Source organism: Garra rufa, chromosome 24 (genome assembly GCF_049309525.1).
Source record: "Garra rufa chromosome 24, GarRuf1.0, whole genome shotgun sequence".
In the NCBI taxonomy this organism is placed as follows: Eukaryota; Metazoa; Chordata; class Actinopteri; order Cypriniformes; family Cyprinidae; genus Garra; species Garra rufa.
Window position 1 is genome coordinate 20,725,083 of NC_133384.1, and position 21,307 is coordinate 20,746,389.

At 32.9% G+C, this 21,307-nt stretch overlaps 1 protein-coding gene across 2 annotated transcripts in view; it reads right to left on the minus strand.

Moving 5' to 3' along the window:
* Window positions 1-21,307, minus strand: part of ctdspla (CTD (carboxy-terminal domain, RNA polymerase II, polypeptide A) small phosphatase-like a) — a 59,333-nt gene that overhangs the window by 17,493 nt on the left and 20,533 nt on the right. The window contains exons 2-3 of one of the 2 annotated variants that reach the window (XM_073830907.1): window positions 8,456-8,613; window positions 5,429-5,461 (exon numbers count right to left, since the gene is read on the minus strand). In XM_073830907.1, the coding sequence (XP_073687008.1) occupies window positions 5,429-5,461; window positions 8,456-8,613 (191 nt within the window). The remainder of the gene's footprint in view (window positions 1-5,428; window positions 5,462-8,455; window positions 8,614-21,307) is intronic. The other variant, XM_073830908.1, reaches the window with a different exon arrangement.

The following is a 21,307-nucleotide window of genomic DNA, read 5'->3' on the forward strand; positions in this document are numbered from 1 at the left end:
AGGGTGAGTAGTTAATGATAGAATTTTCATTTTTGTGTGAACTGTCACTTTAAAATCTCTTTTGTTCCTAAAGGGGAAGTGTGCATTTTTTATTAATAATTTTATTTAATTACTTGGTTAATTAAATATTAGTGAATAAAGACTAAGTGAGTGTTTGAAGACAGCAAAGGTAATTTAAATATAAAAAAGGGAAAGCATAAGCACAAATAAAGGAAAAGTTTACAAATAATTTACTTATCTGAGATGTTCATGTCTTTCTTTCTTTAGTCGTAAAGAAATTTTTATTTTTTTTGGAGGAAAACATTTTAGGATTCCTCTCCATATAGTGGACTTCTATGGTGCCCGCGGGTTTGAACTTCCAAAATGCAGTTTAAATGCAGCTTCAAAGTGCTTTAAACAATTCCAGGCGAGGAAGAAGGGTCTTGTTTAGCTAAACGATTTTTTTTTATGACAATTTATTTACCTTTTAACCTCAAAATCTTGTTTTGTCTAGCTCTGTGCGTACTCTGTGTATTCCAGTTGAAAAACTCCCATCTCATTTTCTCCCCTTCAAAATCGCTGGAGAATACAGACCCAGTGTTTACAAAGTGGACGCCTGTTAAATGCCCTTTACAAAAAAAAAAATGTAGGACTGTTTTGAAGTTGAAGGAGAAAATGAGATGGAAGTTTCCCTAACTGTCTTAAACCAGATGAGCATTTGAGGTTAAAAAGGATAAAACTGTAATTTTTTTTAGAAAATAATCAATCTCTTCATTAGATAAGACCCTTCTTCCACGGTTGGGATCGTTTAGAGCCCTTTGAAGCTGCATTTTTACTGCATTTTGGAAGGTAAAACTTAGGGGCACCATTGAAGTCCACTATATGGAGATAATTCCTCAAACGTTTTCCTCAAAAACATAATTTCTTTACGACTAAAGAAAGAAAGACATTTACATCTTGGATGACAAGGGGGTAAGCAAATTATCTGTAAATTTTTGTTCTGGAAGTGAACTCCTCCTTTAAATATCCAGTATTCACCAATACTAATAAATAATATTTACAATATTGTTTTTTCGAGTTTTGCTATCACTGAGGGAACATTCGGTCCCATGGATACACAAACAAGACCAAACAGATGGTCAAATTTATGTATGCTCCATGAGTACAGGCGATTACATCATTACAACTCTGAAGACTTTTCAAACAATGCTTTAACCATAATTGAAGCCTCATGCGTGTCAGTCAATTGCAGCATTAATTTCATGGCTTTCAAACTCATTAGATTTATCACTTGCTTGCTTATTGATAATCTGTTTGCTGAGTGAAAAATGACAGTCAACAGTTTGTGGGTTACCAATTCCTAACTTAACCTTTGCCCCAATCCAGACACTTTCAAACGCATTAGAGAGAAGATATAGAAAGCTTGAAATGCAGTTGACAGTTTCAGTCATTAGTGTCAGCCAGTCAGAGCAGAAAGATCTGGAAGCAGGCAGTGAGACATTCCCAGCTGTCATCTTAGAAAACACCAGCGAATCCCGAGGTTTGATTACAATTACTGTGAGAATCAAAACTCCTGCCAGCATTTTCTCAGTGTGGATGCTCAGTTTTTGCTGAGCAGGCAGAGACAGGTGGAGTGCGTTTCAGGATTTGGGTCTCCCCTATCTCAGGCTCAGCGTGAAGGCCTGGCTCAGATCAGCAAAGCTCTCCGCACGCTCTTCCTCTAGCAGATGCAATGTGGGATGATTTGACTTTCTGAGACTGCTATTGTCCTCAAGTACAGCTTATTGCTATCTGCACTACCAGTCTCCCAATTATCTAAACCATATGATTCGGGTTTAAGGGCAAAATGAAATGTCATTTGCAAACACATTTAAAGGGATAGAATATCCAAAATGAAAATTGTCAACGACTTACTGTATGTCATTCCCAAACAGACTCTTCTGTGGAAAACAAAGGAAGATATCTTAAAAAAGACTCACAATGAAAGCCAATGGGGTCCAATCAGTGTTGTTTAAGACTCAATTGTATGGAAGCATGTTTCCATCACTGTTCCATCTCACAATTCTGACTTTTTTCCTATAGATATAAACTTGTAATTCTGACTTCATTTCTCGTAATTGCGAGTTCTTAATCACACAATTCTGACTTTATAACTTGCAATTGCGAGAAATAAAGCCAGAATTATAGTAAGAAGTTGCAATTATGAGAAATAAAGTAAGAATCATGAGATACAAACGCACAATTATGAGAAATAAAATCAGAATTACAAGATAAAAACTCAGAATTGCAAGAAAAAAAATTCACAATTACTAGAAACAAAGTCCAGAATTACAAGATAAAAACACACAATTGTGTGAAATAAAAGAAGAATCGGGAGATATAAACTCACAATTACGAGAAATAAAATCAGAATTACAAGATAAAAACTCAGAATTGCAAGAAATAAAGAATTGCAAGATAAAAATTCACAATTACTAGAAACAAAGTAAGAATTACGAAATAAAAATGCACAATTGTGAGAAATAAAGTCCGAATTGTGAGATAAAAACTTGCAATTGTGAGAAAGTCAGAATTGTGAGATAAAAACTTGCAATTGCGAAAAAATAAAGTCAGAATAACGACATAAAAACTCACAATTGTGAGAATAAAGTCAGAATTCGGAGATAAAAATGTACAATTGGAAGAAATAAAGTTCGAATTGTGAGATATAAACTCGCAATTGTGAGAAATAAAGTCTGAATTATGAGATATAAACTTGCAATTGTGAGAAATAAAGTCTGAATTACGAGATAAAAACCTGCAATTGCAAGAAAGTCAGAATTGCGAGATATAAACTTGCAATTGCGAGAAATAAAGAATTGCGAGATAAAAACTCACAATTGTGAGAAATAAAGTCTGAATCACGAGATAAAAACCTGCAATTGCAAGAACGTCAGAATTGCGAGATATAAACTTGCAATTGCGAAAAAATAAAGTCAGAATAACGACATAAAAACTCACAATTGTGAGAATAAAGTCAGAATTCGGAGATAAAAATGTACAATTGGAAGAAATAAAGTCTGAATTACGAGATAAAAACTCGCAATTGTGAGAAATAAAGTCAGAATTAAGAAATAAAAACGCACAATTGTGAGAAATAAAGAATTACGAGATATAATCTTAGAATTGCAAGAAATAAAGAATTGATACAAAAACTCACAATTGCGAGAAATAAAGTCCGAATTGTGAGATAAAAACTTGCAATTGTGAGAAAGTCAGAATTGCGAGATAAAAACTTGCAATTGCAAAAAATAAAGTCAGAATAACGACATAAAAACTCACAATTGTGAGAATAAAGTCAGAATTCCGAGATAAAAATGTACAATTGGAAGGAATAAAGTTCGAATTGTGAGATAAAAACTTGCAATTAGGGGAAAATCAGGATTGCAAGATAAAAACTTGCAATTGCAAAAAATAAAGTCAGAATTACGAGATAAAAATTCGCAATTGTGAGAAATAAAGTCTGAATTATGAGATAAAAACTCGCAATTGTGAGAAATAAAGTCTGAATTGTGAGATATAAACTTGCAATTGTGAGAAATAAAGTCTGAATTGTGAGATATAAACTTGCAATTGTGAGAAATAAAGTCTGAATTACGAGATAAAAACCTGCAATTGCAAGAAAGTCAGAATTGCGAGATATAAACTTGCAATTGCGAGAAATAAAGAATTGCGAGATAAAAACTCACAATTGTGAGAAATAAAGTCTGAATTATGAGATAAAAACTCGCAATTGTGAGAAATAAAGTCAGAATTAAGAAATAAAAACGCACAATTGTGAGAAATAAAGAATTACAAGATATAATCTTAGAATTACAAGAAATAAAGAATTGTGATACAAAAACTCACAATTGCGAGAAATAAAGTCCGAATTGTGAGATAAAAACTTGCAATTGTGAGAAAGTCAGAATTGCGAGATAAAAACTTGCAATTGCAAAAAATAAAGTCAGAATTACGAGATAAAAATTCGCAATTGTGAGAAATAAAGTCTGAATTATGAGATAAAAACTCGCAATTGTGAGAAATAAAGTCTGAATTGTGAGATATAAACTTGCAATTGTGAGAAATAAAGTCTGAATTACGAGATAAAAACCTGCAATTGCAAGAAAGTCAGAATTGCGAGATATAAACTTGCAATTGCGAGAAATAAAGAATTGCGAGATAAAAACTCGCAATTGTGAGAAATAACGTCTGAATTGTGAGATATAAACTAGCAATTGCGAGAAATAAAGAATTGCGAGATTAAAAACTCACAATTGTAACAAATAAAGTCAGAATTACAAAATAAAAACTCACAACTGTGAGTTGTAAAGTCAGAAATGCAAGATAAAAACTTGCAATTACACCTTTTTTTCTAAGAATTGTGAGATATAAACTCGCAATTGCAAGTTATAAAGTCCTACTCTAAGGGGAAAAAGTCAGAACTGAACTGTTTATATCTCGCAATTTTGACTTTATAACTCACAATTACAAGTTTATATCTCTCAATTCTCAGAAAAAAATTGGGAGATGTAAACTTGCAATTGCAAGAAAAAGTCTGAATTGTGAAAAATTATAATTTTTAATTCAGTGGTAGAAACAGGCTTCCATACAATGGACTATTGGCAAAAACTATTAAAATAATCTTCCAAATATCTTTTTTTTTTCTGTTCCAGAGAAGAAAAAAGCAGGTTTGGAACAACATAAAGGTGAGTAAATGTTGACAGAATTTTCAGTTTGGGTTAACTATCAACTTAACTTAAATTCCGAATTTTGAGTGAAACAGAATATTCAGTTGGAAATAATCAAGAGCAGTTTGGGGATTTGATCTGTTTTTGATCATCCATGGCTAAGATATTTTGATATTAACCTTAATATTTCCCCCCCAAACATACTACTTTGGTTTTGTTAGTAGAAAAACCAATATCGAAGGCAGAGTCATTACATTTTTTATGAAAGATTGTTCTATTTCCTTAAGATGATTTGGATAATAAGACCAGAGACATTTACTGAAGTACCATTTTCATTTAAAGCAATTTGATTTGATCTGAGCTGTGCGTGAATGTTTTCTGTAATAAATGAAAAAATGTTGCAAAATGTATTGTTGTGGACTATATGTAAGTGATATTAAACAACATGAAAATAAACATTATACCGAAGCCACTTTTTGTAACCATTGTTGTCACAATAATTCAATTATCTTCATGTAAATAATTCAGTTCAAATGTTTAATCAATTGAAAGCCTGAGATTTAAATCCTTCTGTCATTTATGCACAATATGTGGCTGTTTTCCAAGATGCTGCATATTTTAAGTAAAGTGGTGTAGAAGCTTAATGCATCCCAGAAAAAACGAAGCCAGGCAGGTTTCTCTCAAGAGACAAAAATATATGCATAAGCATGCAGGCAAAATAAAAAAAAGATAATACATACACTGGGAATAGGGATGACCTGGACCTGATCACACTGAGAAACAAAACCAGAAAGAAAGAAAACAAAACGGAGGGAAGAGAATCATCAAAAAGAAAAAACACAAGCACAAACAAACACAACACTGTGAAAGCAAACATCGAAACAGAGACTACGAACAGTTGTACATTATTATTACATGACTAAGACACAGACAGACATGCTGACAAAAATCACATCCTTGTTCACAGCGTAATCCTGCCAGGATTGTCTCTGTAAGGGCTGGTTTGGTTTAAAGTGTCTGTGGGTCTAAAACATCGAGCGCATGCACATGTAAAATAGCAGGACATTCCTCTGCAGATCGCGAGTCATTTGCAGGCAAACATTGGCGGTAATGCGATCCAATTCAGATCCATTTATAGCTGCCTGTACCTGCTTTGGCAGCACACATGAGTGTTTGTGGAGGGCTGTGGCTTAAAGTTTCGCCACGGACAGTGAGGTCATTTCACACGGTACGCTGCCCAGCGTTTGTGTGTGTGTGTTTGGATAAGTGCAAGAGACAGAAAGAAGAAGAACAAGAAAGAGAATGAAAATACACTAAATAATCGTCACAAGACACTAAATGTGCTGAAATAACTCCACAATACCAGTATTTACTGTAAAAGTGCAGTCTGTAATTTTTGGTTATTACTCAAGTCTTATGTGAACAAAAGTGTTTGATAAAAGGGGTTTACCAAGATAAAACGAGTAGTATTTAGCTGGTCATGTGATGCTAACATGGTGGCCGCCATGAGGTGGTCTGCTCCATGTAAAACTAAACAGCTTTTATTAGGCTACACATGGACTGGAGTGTAAAACAAAACAAAAAATAAAACAAGAAAAATTTTAATTATAACATAAAAGTAAATACTATAAAAAAAGAAAAGAAAACAACATACAGAAAATTAAATTAAACTAAATGAAAACAACAACTAAACAAAGATTTCAAAACAAAAAGTACAACCAGAAAAAACAAAATAACAAAATAAAAGAAAAAAGAAAGATAATACAACAAAATAATTAAAACTAAAACAATAGCACAAGGCTAAATAATACAAAATAAAATGCATAAAATAAAAGCACAAAACTAAATAAAAAAAGCATAAAACAAAACAAAAAATAAAGCAAGAACATAACATAATAACAAACCTAAATAAAAATAAAAAACAGAAAATAACACAAAATAAAACAGAAAAACAAAACAAAAAAACAAGAAAAAATAAAACAATAACTAAATAACAAAACTAAAATAAAATAACAGCACAAAACAAAATCATAAAAAATAAAATACATAAAATAAAATTAAATAAAACAAAATAAAACAATAATAAAATAAAAAAAAAACAAAAGACATAGCATAAAATAAAATAAAATAAAATAGAAAAAAATAATAAAACAAAATAACAGCACAAAACGAAATAATAAAAAATAAAAAATAGAAAGAGAAATAGATAAAAAACAAGCAAAAAATTTAATTAAATAAAAATAATAAAATTAAAATACATAAAAATAAAAGAAAAAATAAAACTAAACTAAACTAAATAAAAACAATATAAAACAAATTATAAAACAAGAAAATTTAATTACAAATGTAAATTAAAAATTATAATATAAACAATAAAAATAAAACGCATAAAATAAAAAACAAAAAAGAACAAATTAAATAATAAAATTAAATAATAAAAAACTCAAATAAAATACATGAAATAAAAAATAAAACTAAATAATAAAACTAAAATAAAATAAAACAAAAAAATAACTACACTAAATAGTAAAAAATACAATAAATAACAAAACAAAAATACAAGAACAAAATAACAACAAAACTAAATTTAAAAAGTGAAATAAAAACGAAATCAAAAATAAAACCAAATAACATAAAACCACATAATGAAAATTAAAACAACAAAATACATAAAATAAAACAAGAAAATAAAGTAACAACAAAACTAAATAATAAAAAATAAAATAAAACTAAATAATAGAATAAAATGTCCATTTACTTATTGCTAAAGATGCGCCACACAGGGATCAAGTTTGACAAGTTTGTACCATCCCCTATAAAATTTTATTGCTCAAAGATTGCCCTTTTACAGCTCTGGAAATTTATTTGAGTTCTTATGCCCTTACAGTATCAATTTTGTCTCAGTTGTTTCTTCTAAAATTACTTAGGAGAAATATAAACAGGCATGTTAAAATTAATTAGCTCAGTTATTTTCTTGAAAGAATTCGCCGAGAAATCACAGACTAATCTCAGTCTAATTTGAATTTCTACTTTTTCTCAGTAGAACAATCAAGGAGCAAAAGTCTAAATTTAATTTGTTCCTTCAGAGAAACAACTGAGATATTAAAAATATATCATTTGTGCTTTTTACTTTTTAACATGTTTTGCATAACTACTTTATTAACCTGAAAACAGCGTAGACGCCATGCAAACAGACAACATTATGAGCAGGCGCAAGTCTATGTGTGTTCCCCCTTAAATCTACAAAGCCAATGGGAGAAAGAGAGAAAGAAAAATAAAGAAAAAAGAAGGAGGGGAAGGAACAAACTGGGCAGCGAGTAATCAATCACACAAGACACACACTTTATTGGAATTAAAGAAGCAGTTCAGGAATGTGAGAGAGAGAGAGAGCGTGTGTGTGTGTGTGTGTGTGTGGGTGGAAATTGAAGAATGTGTGTGAGGGGAAACGGGCCCATCATTTCTAGAACTGGATGGTAAACATCACGGCGGGTTCACCGAGTTCGGAACAGCTGGAAAACTTTGCGGTATGGACACGGGAACAGCGTGCACAGAGCCTGCATTCGGGCGCAGCTCGCAAACAAGAAAAAAAAAAACTCAGCTAAACCGAGAGAAAAAGAGCAAAGTTTGCTAATAAACTGACTTTATTCTGAGCTGGAACAACATTAGCAATTCAAAAGCAGTAAACTAAACTCTCTAATTTCATGCATCCATTGGCGAAGACTTGCACGCTGTTAAAACTGCCGTTAGAGAAATAAATAAGGCCTCACCTTTGGAGGGCTGCTGTTCTCCTCGGCAGGTGGAGGGAGGGAGCAGGTCTTGTTGTTGGTGGCTGGTGGTTCCGCATTATAGTCCCGGAAACAGCAGAAGAAGGGACTAAAGATACTTCTGTTCCTGTGTTTCTTTAAACTGCTGTTGGACTGGGAGACTGTGACAGAGAAAAAAAAACACACACACACCACACGTTGGTCACTGCAATGCACAAACTGTTCAAAACATCTGGGGCTTTACCTTCCCTGCCCTGTAACTTAAAACCCGTCGGCCTCGCGTACAGCGCGCATTCACGAAGGAGGTCGTAACGAGTGAAAAAACAACGCTCTGTCGGAGTTTGCTTATTGGTTACCGTGCACGGCTCACATGACCGAACGAGTGTGCAAACAGCTCCTTTTTTGTATTATGGTACACAGAACGCGTCTCCATGGGCGACTCTGTCACCTTTGCCCCCTACGCTTGCACGCCTGCTGTTCTGTGATTGCATTCCGTGCATACAACAGCACGTCATCGTGCACAGCAATATGTCTCAAGTACAGTTACACAACCTGCCTTAGAAGCCCTCTATTTGGAAAAAAAAAAAGCGAATCAGACATTGTAAATGCTGAATGTGAGGAAGACATGATTAAGCTTGTTGCCAGTGGGTTTGAAATTGAGTGTACACGTACATGAACATATGCATGATGGTAAGGGATCAAATAAAATAAAATAAAATAAAATAATGAAATTATAGATATAATTTAATAAAGGAAGAGCCCTTTTCAACAAAACAAAAAACAAAACTAAAAATGTCAGCTTTACTGTAAAGGACTACACAAAGTTTGCACAATCCCAAAATAAAGGAACAGCCTTTTTCAAATAAAACAAAACACTACACATTTTAAAAACAAAGCCAAACAAACAATACAAAACAACAAATGATGATTAAGCTGATGACAGAAAGTTACTATGATCGCAAAATAAAGGAAGATCTAAACAAAAACTAATGTTCTCCTTAATGTAAAACAAAGTCTCATTAAGGTCTGCACTATACATTTTTCAAACAAAACAAAAATGTCCTCTTTAAGAAGTCATACAATGTTTGGACATTCCCAAAATTAAGGAAGAGTTGTTTTCAAATAAAACATAACATTATAAAAAAATTAAACAAAACTAAACAATACAAAAAAAAAATTCTAATTTTAAATACAAAACAAAAACAAATATTATGTGCTCCCTATTGTAAAAAAATTGCAAGATCCCAAAATAAAGGAAGAATCTTTTTTTAAAAAAAGAAAAAAAAGAGTATACTCTTTAAGTGACAATGTTTGCACAATCCCAAAATAAAGAGCCTTTTTCAACAAAACAAAATGTGTTCTCCTTATTGTAAAAAAAAAAACGAAGTATGCACAGTAGGAAGAGCTGTATTGAAATAAAATATTACAAATTTTAAAAACAATATAAAACAACAAAACAAAAACACATATTTTTTTTCCTCTTTATTGTAAAAGAATAGTCACAGAAAGTTACCATGATCCCAAAAGAAAAAAGAAGAAAAAAATCTAAACAAAAACTAATGCCCTCCTTATGGTAAAAAAAAAAAAGTCTCACAAGGTTTGCACTATACCTTTTTCAAACAAAACAAAACACAAAACCAAAATGTCCTCTTTAAGAAGTCATACAATGTATGCACATTCACAAAATTAAGGAAGAGCTGTTTTCAAATAAAACAAAAAAAAATTACCAATTTAAGAAATAAACCAAAGCAAAGAAAAACAATACAAACAAAAAACAAATAAAAAAAATATTATGTCCTCTTGAAAAAGAACAGTCACACAAAGTTTGCACGATCCCAAAATAAAGGAAGAACCGTTTTCAAATAAAACAAAACACTACACATTTTAAACATTTAAAAAGTAAAGCAAAACAAAACAAAAACAAATATTATGTCCACTTTATTGTTAAAGAACAGTCTCACAAGCTTTGCACATGCCAAATTAAAGAAAGAGACTTTTTTTTAAACAAAACAAAAATGCTCTCTTTAAGCCACACAATGTTTGCACAATCCCAAAATTAAGAGCCGTTTTCAAATAAAACGAAAAAGTAGACAAAACAAAAAGGAACTCTTTAGGAAGTCACACATTTGCACCTCATAAATTTAAGAAAAGGTTGTTTTCAAACAAAACGAAAAACTAAACAAAACAAAAATGCTCTTTTTAAGAAGTCACAATGTTTGCACGATCTTAAAATACCAGAAGAGCCTTTTTCAAACAAAACAAAAATGCTTTCTTTAAGAATGTTTGGACAATCCCAAAATTCATGAAGAGTCGTAATAATAATGTCCTTCTTACTGTTAAAATCTCACAAGGCAGGCAAGATCCCAAAATAAAGGAAGCGCCTTTTTCAAACAAAACAAAACAAAACAAAAATGTCCTCTTTAAGAAGTTTGCACAAACCCAAAATAAATGAAAAACCATTTTCAAATAAAACAAAACTCTACAAATTTTAAAAACAAATAAAACATTTAACATTTAAACTATTATGTCCTCTTTATTGTAAGTGAACAGTCAAGATTTGCACAGTGCCAAAATAAAGGAAAAGTCTTTTTCAAACAAAACAAAAACAAAAATGCTCTCTTTAAGGCACAATGTTTGCACAATCCCAAAATTAAGGAAGAGATGTTTTCAAATAAAACGAAAATTACAAATTTGAAAAACAAAACAACGCAAAACAAACCAAACAAATCAACACATCAAAAACAAATGTCCTCTTTATTGTAAAATAACAGTCACAGAAAGTTTGCAAGACCCCAAAATAAAGGAAGCTCCTTTTTCAAACAAAACAAAAGAAAAATGTCTTCTTTAAGAAGTCACTGTTTGCACAAAGCCAAAATAAATGAAAAGCTGTTTTCAAATAAAACAAAACACTACAAATAATTAAAAAAAACTATTATGTCCTCTATATTGTAAAAGAACAGTTAAGATTTGCAAGGTGCCATTATAAAGGAAAAGCCTTTCTCAAACAAAACAAAAATGCTCTCTTTAAGTCACAATGTTTGCACAATCCCAAAATTAAGGAAGAGATGTTTTCAAATAAAACGAAAATTACAAATTTGAAAAACAAAACAACGCAAAACAAACCAAACAAATCAACACATCAAAAACAAATGTCCTCTTTATTGTAAAAGAACAGTCACAGAAAGTTTGCAAGATCCCAAAATAAAGGAAGCTCCTTTTTCAAACAAAACAAAACAAAAATGTCTTCTTTAAGAAGTCACTGTTTGCACAAAGCCAAAATAAATGAAAAGCTGTTTTCAAATAAAACAAAACACTACAAATAATTTAAAAAAACTATTATGTCCTCTATATTGTAAAAGAACAGTTAAGATTTGCAAGGTGCCATTATAAAGGAAAAGCCTTTTTCAAACAAAACAAAAATGCTCTCTTTAAGTCACAATGTTTGCACAATCCCAAAATTAAGGAAGAGACATTTTCAAATAAAACAAAAATGACACATTTTAAAAGCAAAAAGTAAAACAAAAAGAAATATTATCATTCTTACAAGGTTTACATGATCCCAAAAGGAAGAAAGAGCATTTTCAAACAAAAAATAATGTACTCCTTATTGTTAAAAATGTCTCACAATGTTTGCATGATCCCAAAATAAAGGAAGAGGCTTTTATCAAAAACAAAAAAACAACACATCAAAAATCAAAACAGCAGCTTTCCTTTTAAAGTAACCCATCTGCCCGTCTCACAGTAACATTCTGGTTATGCACACATGTGCTCACTATTTTGCCTAGTAACTGCAGGAACTACACAAACAGCACTATGAAAAGAAACACTGAATATTTGCGAGCCTACATCACTTGGTTGCACTCCAGTTGATAGCTGGGTAATAAACAGAAAGACTGGATGACAAAAACTGGCTCTCCATAGGTGATCTAATGAGGCATGCAGGCCAGGTATTGTTATTGGAAGAACAGGTCGCTCTTGACAGCAGCAGACGTTTGGCAAAATACAGGGGGTATAAGCAAAACATTTGGAAAATGTGTTTCTGCTATTTTTTTGTTAAATTGAGTAACAACAGGCTCAATCTTTGATGACTGAGATGTCGCTCTAGATGTGTCTTTCTAGTCACGCTGCTATCTTGTGACCTGCTGCGTGTTAAAGTGGCACAGTACAGATAGGGTTTCACGCTTTCCAGGTCAGTCGTGAGGGCCAAGTGCTCTCATTGTCAGAGTAATGCCTGTTGTTACTGCAGCTTAAAGTGGCAACAATCAGCCAATTATACACTTTCATTGAATCAAGAACTAGTACAATATTTTAGCAGAAAAACTGTTAGTCCATGTATGTTAAAGGGATAGCGCACCCAAAAAATAAAAACTACTCCACGAAATTATTCATACCCCTGGCAAATTCTGTTACTTTTATTCAACCAGCAAGTTTTTTTTTTTTGATTAGAAAAGACACAGACGTCTCCCAGAAGATAATAAGACGATGTACAAGAGGCATCATTGTGGAAAAAATGATTGCTCATCTTTTATTTACATTTGGAACAAAAAGTGGCATGTTCAAAATTATTCATACCCTTCTCACTTAATAAATAGAAAAGCCTTTATTGGCTATAACAGCCATCAAATGCTTCCTATTACTGCTGACCAGTTTTTTTGCATGTCTCCACTGGTATTTTTGCCCATTCATCTTTAGCGATGAGCTCCAACTCTTTCAGGTTGGAGGGTCTCCTTGCCATCACCCTGATCTTTAGCTTGCTCCACAGATTCTCAATTTAATTTAAGTCAGGACTCTGGCTGGGCCACTGCAAAACGTTAATGTTTTTGTCTGCTACCCATTTCTTCACCACTTTTGCTGTGTGTTTTGGGTCGTTGTTGTGCTGAATGTACACTGGTGCCCAAGGTTTCTCTGCAGACTGCCTGATGTTGTTGTTGAGAATTTTGATGTATTGCTCCTTTTTCATGGTGCCGTTTACTGTGATTAGGTTCCCTGGTCCACCGGCTAAAAAACACCCCCCAAAACATTAGGTTCCCACCACCATGTTTGACAGTGGGGATGGTGTTCTTAGGGTTGAAGGCTTCTCCTGTTTTACGCCAAATGAAGGCTACATCATTGTGGCCAAACAATTCAATTTTTGCTTCATCTCACCACAAAACAGAAGACCAGAAGTCTTCTTCTTTGTCCAGATGAGCATTTGCAAAGGCCAAGAGGGGTTTTGTGTGCCTTATCTGGAGAAGTGGTGTCCTCCTTGGTCTGAGTCCATGGAACCCAGCGGTGTGCAGAGTCCGTTGGACTGTCTGCCTTGAGATGCACCAGCAGAGCCCAGATTCATCAGGATGGCCTTGGTGGTGATCCTTGGATTCTGTTTTACCTCTCTCACTATCCTCCTGGCCAGCACAGGTGTCACTTTTGGCTTCCGACCACGTCCTCTGAGATTTTTCACAGTGCGGAACATCTTGTATTTTTTAATAATACTTTGCACTGTAGCCACTGGAACTTCAAAACATTTAGATATGGTCTTATAGCCCTTTCCTGACTTGTGAGCAGCCACAATGCGCAGCCGCAGGTCCTCAGTGAGCTCCTTTATCTTTGCAATGACTGTCCACAAACCAACAGCAGAGAGCTTCTGTTTTTCACCTGTTGAGTTGATTAAAACAGCAGTTCCCAATGAATCAGGGTAAATAGGATGCTTTAGAGCAGCTTGGACTATTTGGAATGGTATAGAACTTTGGATTTTCCCATAGACTGTGACAGTTTGCAAAGAGTATGAATAATTTTGGACATGCCACTTTTTGTTCAAATGTAAATAAAAGCTGAGAAATATTTTTTCCACAATGATGCCTCTTGTACATCGTCTTATTATCTTTTGGGAGAAGCCTGTGTCAAAAAAAAACAACAACTTATATATAAAAGTAACTTTACGTCAGAATTTGCCAGGGGTATAAATAAATTTGGGCTTGACTGTACATATTCTATACAGACTTCCTCCATATTTATCAAATCTTATGATTCTAAAATGAGTGTAACTAAATTGGTTAACTTGAATGTGTATTTTAATCAAATTATGTTAGGTTTGTGATTTTTCGAAACTCTTTGTGCTGTTGATGGTCTTGGCCCGGTACAGTATGCCTTGTTCGAAAGCTTTTAAATCTCAGCATGTCTAACCTCCTTACATAAAGGTTAAATAAAAATAAAACCCGCGAGCCAAACGGGTCTCAATCTCATAATGGAAGAAGCATTAGGGTAATAGCTTACAGCATCTGTCTGATTACTGCTATTGGAAAACACATAAGGTCACATCAGACCATGAGGAAGTCCGCTTCCTCTAGCCCGGTACAGCTTGATGAGTTTGACAAGAACTCAGTCCAGCCCAAGTCTGTATGATGATCCCCAAACAACAAGCTTTGGCTAGAACCATTATTAACCATCTGTATGAGTAACAGCAGGTCATTTGCTTCTATTTTCAGAAGTGATGGCATTAAAATGAGGTAAGATGTTATGGAAAAAATTTATTTCCTTACTTTTTTATTAACTAAATGATCACAAAGCAAATGTGTTTTATCATATGAATGATAGCCCATGTATACAATATACAGAGTATTGGTGCTTATTTTACACACAAAGACAATCACACTGTAAAAAAAAATCTGTATACATACAGTAATTCACAGTTCAATAGTAATTTCACAGTTTTACTGTACAATAATAACAATAATAATAGTAATTTATTATTATTATTATTATTATAACAGTTGCACTGTACCATAATAATAATGCCACAACAATAATGATTATTGTTACCATATTATTATTTTGTACTAGATTTGTATATTTTACTGTGAAATATTACAATAATAAATTTAATATCAGAATAGTAATTTTACAGTTGTACTGTACCATAATAAATATTACAATAATAATAATAATAATAATAATAATAATTATTATTATTATTATTATTATTATTATTATTATTATCGTTGTTGTTATTTCACAGCTGTACTGTACCATAACAACAAAACAACAATAATAGTAATGATAATAATAATAATAATAATTATTATTATTATTATTATTTTATTGTTATTATTGTTGTTATTATATTATTATTTTGTTAAATACTAGATTGTTATATTTTACTGTGAAATATTACAAAAGTAAGTAGTGTAATATCATAACAGTTTCATAATAATAATTATAATAGTAAGTATAATAATAATAATAATAATAATAATATGTTAAATACTAAAGTTATATATTTTACTGTAAAATATTACAATAATAGTAATTTCACAGTTGTACTGTACCATAATAAAAATTATTATTATTATTATTATTATTATTATTATTATTAGTTATATTTTTGTTAAATACTAGATTTTTATATTTTACTGTGAAATATTACAATAGTAATACTGTTTAATATCAGAATAGTAATTTCACAGTTGTACTGTTCCATAATAATAATTATAATAGTAATAATAATAATAATAATAATAAGTATTATAATTGTATTAAATACTAACTTTTTTATATTTTACTGTAAAATATTACGATAATAATAGTAATTTCACAGTTGTACTGTACCATAATAATAATAACAATAATTATAATAATAATTATTGTTACATTATTTTTGTTAAATACTAGATATTTATATTTTACTGTAAAATATTACATTTGTAATACTGATTAATATCAGAATAGTAATTTCACCGGTGTACTGTACCCTAATAATAATAATAATAATAATAATAATAACAATAATAATCATTATTACTGTTATTATGTTTTTGTCAAGTACTAGATTTTTTATATTTTACTGTGAATATTACAATAGTAATACTGTTTAATATCAGAACAGTAATTTCACAGTTGTACTGTGCTATAATAATAATAATAATAATAATAATAATATGTTCAATTAGATTTTTATATTTTATATGAATTCGATGAAAAAAAAAATCACTGACAACTGATTGTAGACTTTAGTATTTTGGCAAGTCTCTGCAAAATTTGAAATATTGTTGGGACTGAACAGGCAAAACGTTTTAAATTATTGCTGTCTACTTTATTATAAATTAACAGTCACACAAGGTCACACTAAAATAGAATTAAGGAAGAAGCTTTTCAAATAAGATATTGAAAAAATGTAAAATAAAAAAAATTAAAATATTTTGTTGTGTTATTTCGTAGACGAAAAGGGAACAGTCACACAAGCAGTAAGTGTCTATAAACAGACTGTAAGGTGCTTGTATGAAACTAATTTGAGGGGCGTCTTCAAAGAAAGAAGACACTAGACCCTCTGATTTTCTATCTAGCTATAATTACCTGTCAGTTGACAAGCTGGGCTGTGAGGCATAACGAGATGGAAACGAGCCCAACGACCTTCCGCACAAAAACGCTACTCAGAGGGTGATTTAATAGAGTATTTTAAAACATAATTGCACTGTTGAACAAAGTTCTCAGGCTTATTATAATGAGTAACTAAGTCTACCGAGAATACACAGTCTGTCATAACACACACTACGATCCAACCTCTCCGCTCACGTTCCCAAAACACCGTTCCTGTGCGATCCCTCCCTCCTCCCGGGCCTCCATTTTGAGGCTGTTAGTATTTTCCCGCCTTGATCGTCTGCCCTGCACGGCAGTCTAATAATATGCAGGTGGGAAGGACGCCAGAGGGAGGGGCCAAAGAGGAGGTGGGCCGGTGTGATGAAGCCTGTACCCTGTAGCAGCCCCCTGAACAACCCTCCGTCCAACACAAACAGGGTTTTCTCCACACGCACACATACAAACATACCCATCTAAAAACATATTCTCTGGCTGGCCACAGGAATGTGGCTGGAGTCGGTTTGCATGGCGGTGCCGTCCCTGCTACAGTGTGAAGAAGTGTTGTGTATTCTATTCATATTCAACTCACTCCACTAACTGTAGTTAACAGATGTCTGTATTCATGAATGCAAGCATTTGTCTAACAAAGCAGAGATTAGGGCAGCGCGATTAATCTACATAAAACCGAATTGGTGCTAAGGTTTAGCGTGATTATAAAATCACTAAAAATGCGATTTAATTAAAGAAATGCATAAGCTGTATATTTCAGCCAAGCGCGGCAGAAGGTTATTTTACACAGTGGAAGTTTATAATCCTGTGTTTTCAGCATCTTACTCGGTTTGTAGTCAATTTTTGTATGTGCTGCAGGTTTGGATCATGTATAACGTTTGGGAACACAACACACTCCAACCATCTTCCCAAACTAGTAATGAAAAGTGATTATAAACTGCCTGTCTTCTAATAATGAGAAAATTAAGGTCTTATTGAATTGTTTGTTTTTTTTGCCAAAATAAAAGCTTGACAGCCATAAATATCAGAATTGCAATTTCACAGTTGTACTGTAGATTAATACAAATAATTGTTGTTATTATTTGGTTAAATACTAGATTTTTATATTTTATATTTGATTAAAATATAGTAAATATTACAATAGTAACATGGTTTAACACCAGAATAGTAATTTCACAGTTGTACTGTGCCATAATAATAATTATTATTATTATTAATATTATTATTTTGATAATACTAGCTTTTTATTTTACTGTTAAATATTACAATAGTAATACTGTTTAATATCAGAATAGTAATTTCAGAGTTGTACTGTGCCAGAATAATAATAATAATAATTATTATTTATTTATTATTATTATTTATTATACATTATTAATAATAATAATAATCATTTTTATTTTATTTTACCGTGAGATATTACATTAGTAATACAGGTTAATATCAGAAGAGTAATTTCACAGGTGTACTTTTCCAGAATAAAAACATTAATTCTATAATAATAATTATTATTATAGAATTATATTTCATTATATTATATTATTATATAATATTACTACTGTGCCATAATAATTTTTTTTTGTTAAATACTAGATTTTTTATTTTACTGTGAAATATTACAATGATAATGCTGTTTAATATCAGAATAGTAATTTCACAGTTGTACTCTGCCATAATAATTATTATTTTGATAAATATATTTTACAATGAAATATTACAATAGTAATACTGTTTAATATCTGAATAGTATTGCCATAATAAAATAGTAATAATAATAATAATAATTATTATTATTATTATTATTATTATTATTATTATTATTATGTTAAATACTAGATTTTTAGATTTTACTTTGAAACATTACAGTACTAATACTGTTTAATATTTTTATACTAAATATTTTATTAGTATTAGTATTATTACAAAGTTTCTGGCCAGAAACCTGGATTTTTTTTTTTTTTTTTTTTTCACAAATTCATAAAGAAAGTTTGCTTTTGTCATTTTACTGATCAGAAAGCTGAAAGACAAAAAAAAGAAGAGAGATTATTGTATTCCTTCTTTACACTGTATCATCTTATTTGAACAATCCACATTGTCTTTGTGAAGCTAATTGACGAAGTCTTCTCTTTAGGTTTATATAATGATTCTTATTTTAATATTTTTATTTAATTTAAATAATAATCATAATAAAAATAATAATAATAATCATTGTTATTATTATAGCCAATTTTGATATATAAATCACAAAGCTTTTGGCGACAAAAAAACAAAACAAAACTGTTTTTATCAGAATAAAATCCGCCCAAATTGTGCAGCTTTAGATCAGATACCAAAGGAGACAGTCATAGTGTGAAGACAAAAACTCAGAATCCTGCAGACAACAAACGACAGAAAACCAAGTCTACAAGGGCCTGACGTTCCAAAAACCCTGATGTTTGATTGACAGCTGTCTTTTTGGAAAATCACAGTGCACAGAAAACAGAAATGCACAGGGAAATCTCAATACTCAAAACAAGAGCTACAATGACAAATTCTAGCCATTCCCTTTTCCAGTCTGCAGTTTCCAGGTTAGCAAAGTGAACTTCAGCTGAAGCTTTGTTTTCATCGTGTGCAGACCATTCCCACAGTTAGCAAGTGAGGTAATCCGATGCCGAGCGGTCACATGGGTGGGCACGGTCTCTTTGCTCTCACAGCCGGAAGAGGAACGCACAGGAAATTCCTTGCATTCCTGACAGGAAGAGATAATAACCCTCTGACCCACAGCGTGGAAAAATGCCCATCTGCAAAGAACACAGACCCCCAGCTTCATTACAGGGGTCAGAACTGGCTGTGGTCTGTGTGTTTGTGAGGGGAGAGCGGCGTGAAGGAAATGGGGGAAAGGTTAAAAAAGAGAGGGATAAGCGTCAAACGCCCGCTCAGTTGTTGCTTTAATAATTAAGATGGTCAGTTCACTGTCAGCAAACAGGAATTCACAACAGGAGTTCACAAATCTGTTTGCGGTCTTGTTCCGAAAGCTGATACGAAAGAGGAAAAATGAGAAAGAGATTAACTGTATATCCTTTTTACACTGTATCATTTTACTGAAACAATCCGTGTTGTCTTATAAGCCAATTGCTTAAAAATCTTCCTTCCGGCTAGGTCCCAACCTAATCAGCCAGATGAGTAGTGAAGATCCATGTCTTACATCAGATGTTTTTAAAAGCTTGCATATTCGCTGTGCAGCTCACGTTGTGATCCTCAGGTCTGTTAGGATGATGTAAACCAGAGGACATCAGAGAGCCAAGACAGCCAACTGATGAAGACATAAATGACTGTTGACTGTCTAGTGAACTGTTCCTGTCATCTGTAGAATCCAGAGGCATTTTCTCTGAAAAGACAAGGAAGGCAGTGTCCTCAAAATATTGCAACCTGATCTCACGACGAAAACGTACCTGTGCAACTTATTCACAAGATGCGAAATATGTACTGCCATGTACATTTTGTGACCTATTCGATGTGAAATGTTCACTGAGTGGTGCTAAAGGCTGGGACACACCAACTCGACGCCAACCAACTAGCGCCAACGAAAGCCGACCGTCTTGTCGCCTCTAGTCGGCTGTGTCTGCGGGCATCTGGGCAATTAAACTGAGCTCGAACACACCGAACTGACGAAACCCGACTACAAACTAGAAGGTGCTTTCTGCGCATGCGTGAGGAGATATACCGTGGCGTACCTGCAGATGGCAGTAGTCTGTATTTTCATTCCAAGAAGAGAACCCGGAAGAACCGCCGCACGGTTTGCATAGCGTTTTCCGTTATGTCGTACAGCGCTGGCCTGTCTTGGATCAAATTGATCAGCTCTCCTTCAATAGCTTCGTTCCACACAGCCATAGTTGGTTTCGAATTGTGCGAATTGCGAAATTGACTCTTTCCTTTGCTTGTTACGTCACCTCACGTTCAAGTCCTCCACGCGCTCTGATTCGATGTCTGAACAGCCAATCAGAGCGCTGTCTTTCCCAGACAGCCCCGACAAGCCCGACGCCGATTCAACATGTCGAATCGGGCAAACTTTAGCTGACGCGAGCCCGACGAAAGCCGACAAGAGCCAACGTGCGGAACACACCGAACCGACGCGCTTCACCGACGCCCACCAACTTCCTGATGAGGCCAGACGGCCGATCGTCGGGTTGGTGTGTCCCGGCCTTAAAAGAGCATTCTTTTTGTCCCCCAGAACAGATGAACGTACATTTTATGTGACATTGGTTTTGTACGTCTTGAAATGTCCGTGGCACTATAACTGTATGACGTTTTAAAATATTGTACCATCTGCACTACACCTAAACTGACCCAATAGTATGAACAACAGCAAATGTGAGGCAAAAACGCAATCGCAAGCATGCTGTTTTAGCATGTTTTTAGTTTTCTCATCTTTCAGATCTTTCATCGTGAGTCATGTTTTTTCACGGGATTTGTACTCAAGGATTCCACATCCTAAGTCCAACTCCATGCCGGCTGAACTTTCTGTTGGAAACTGCT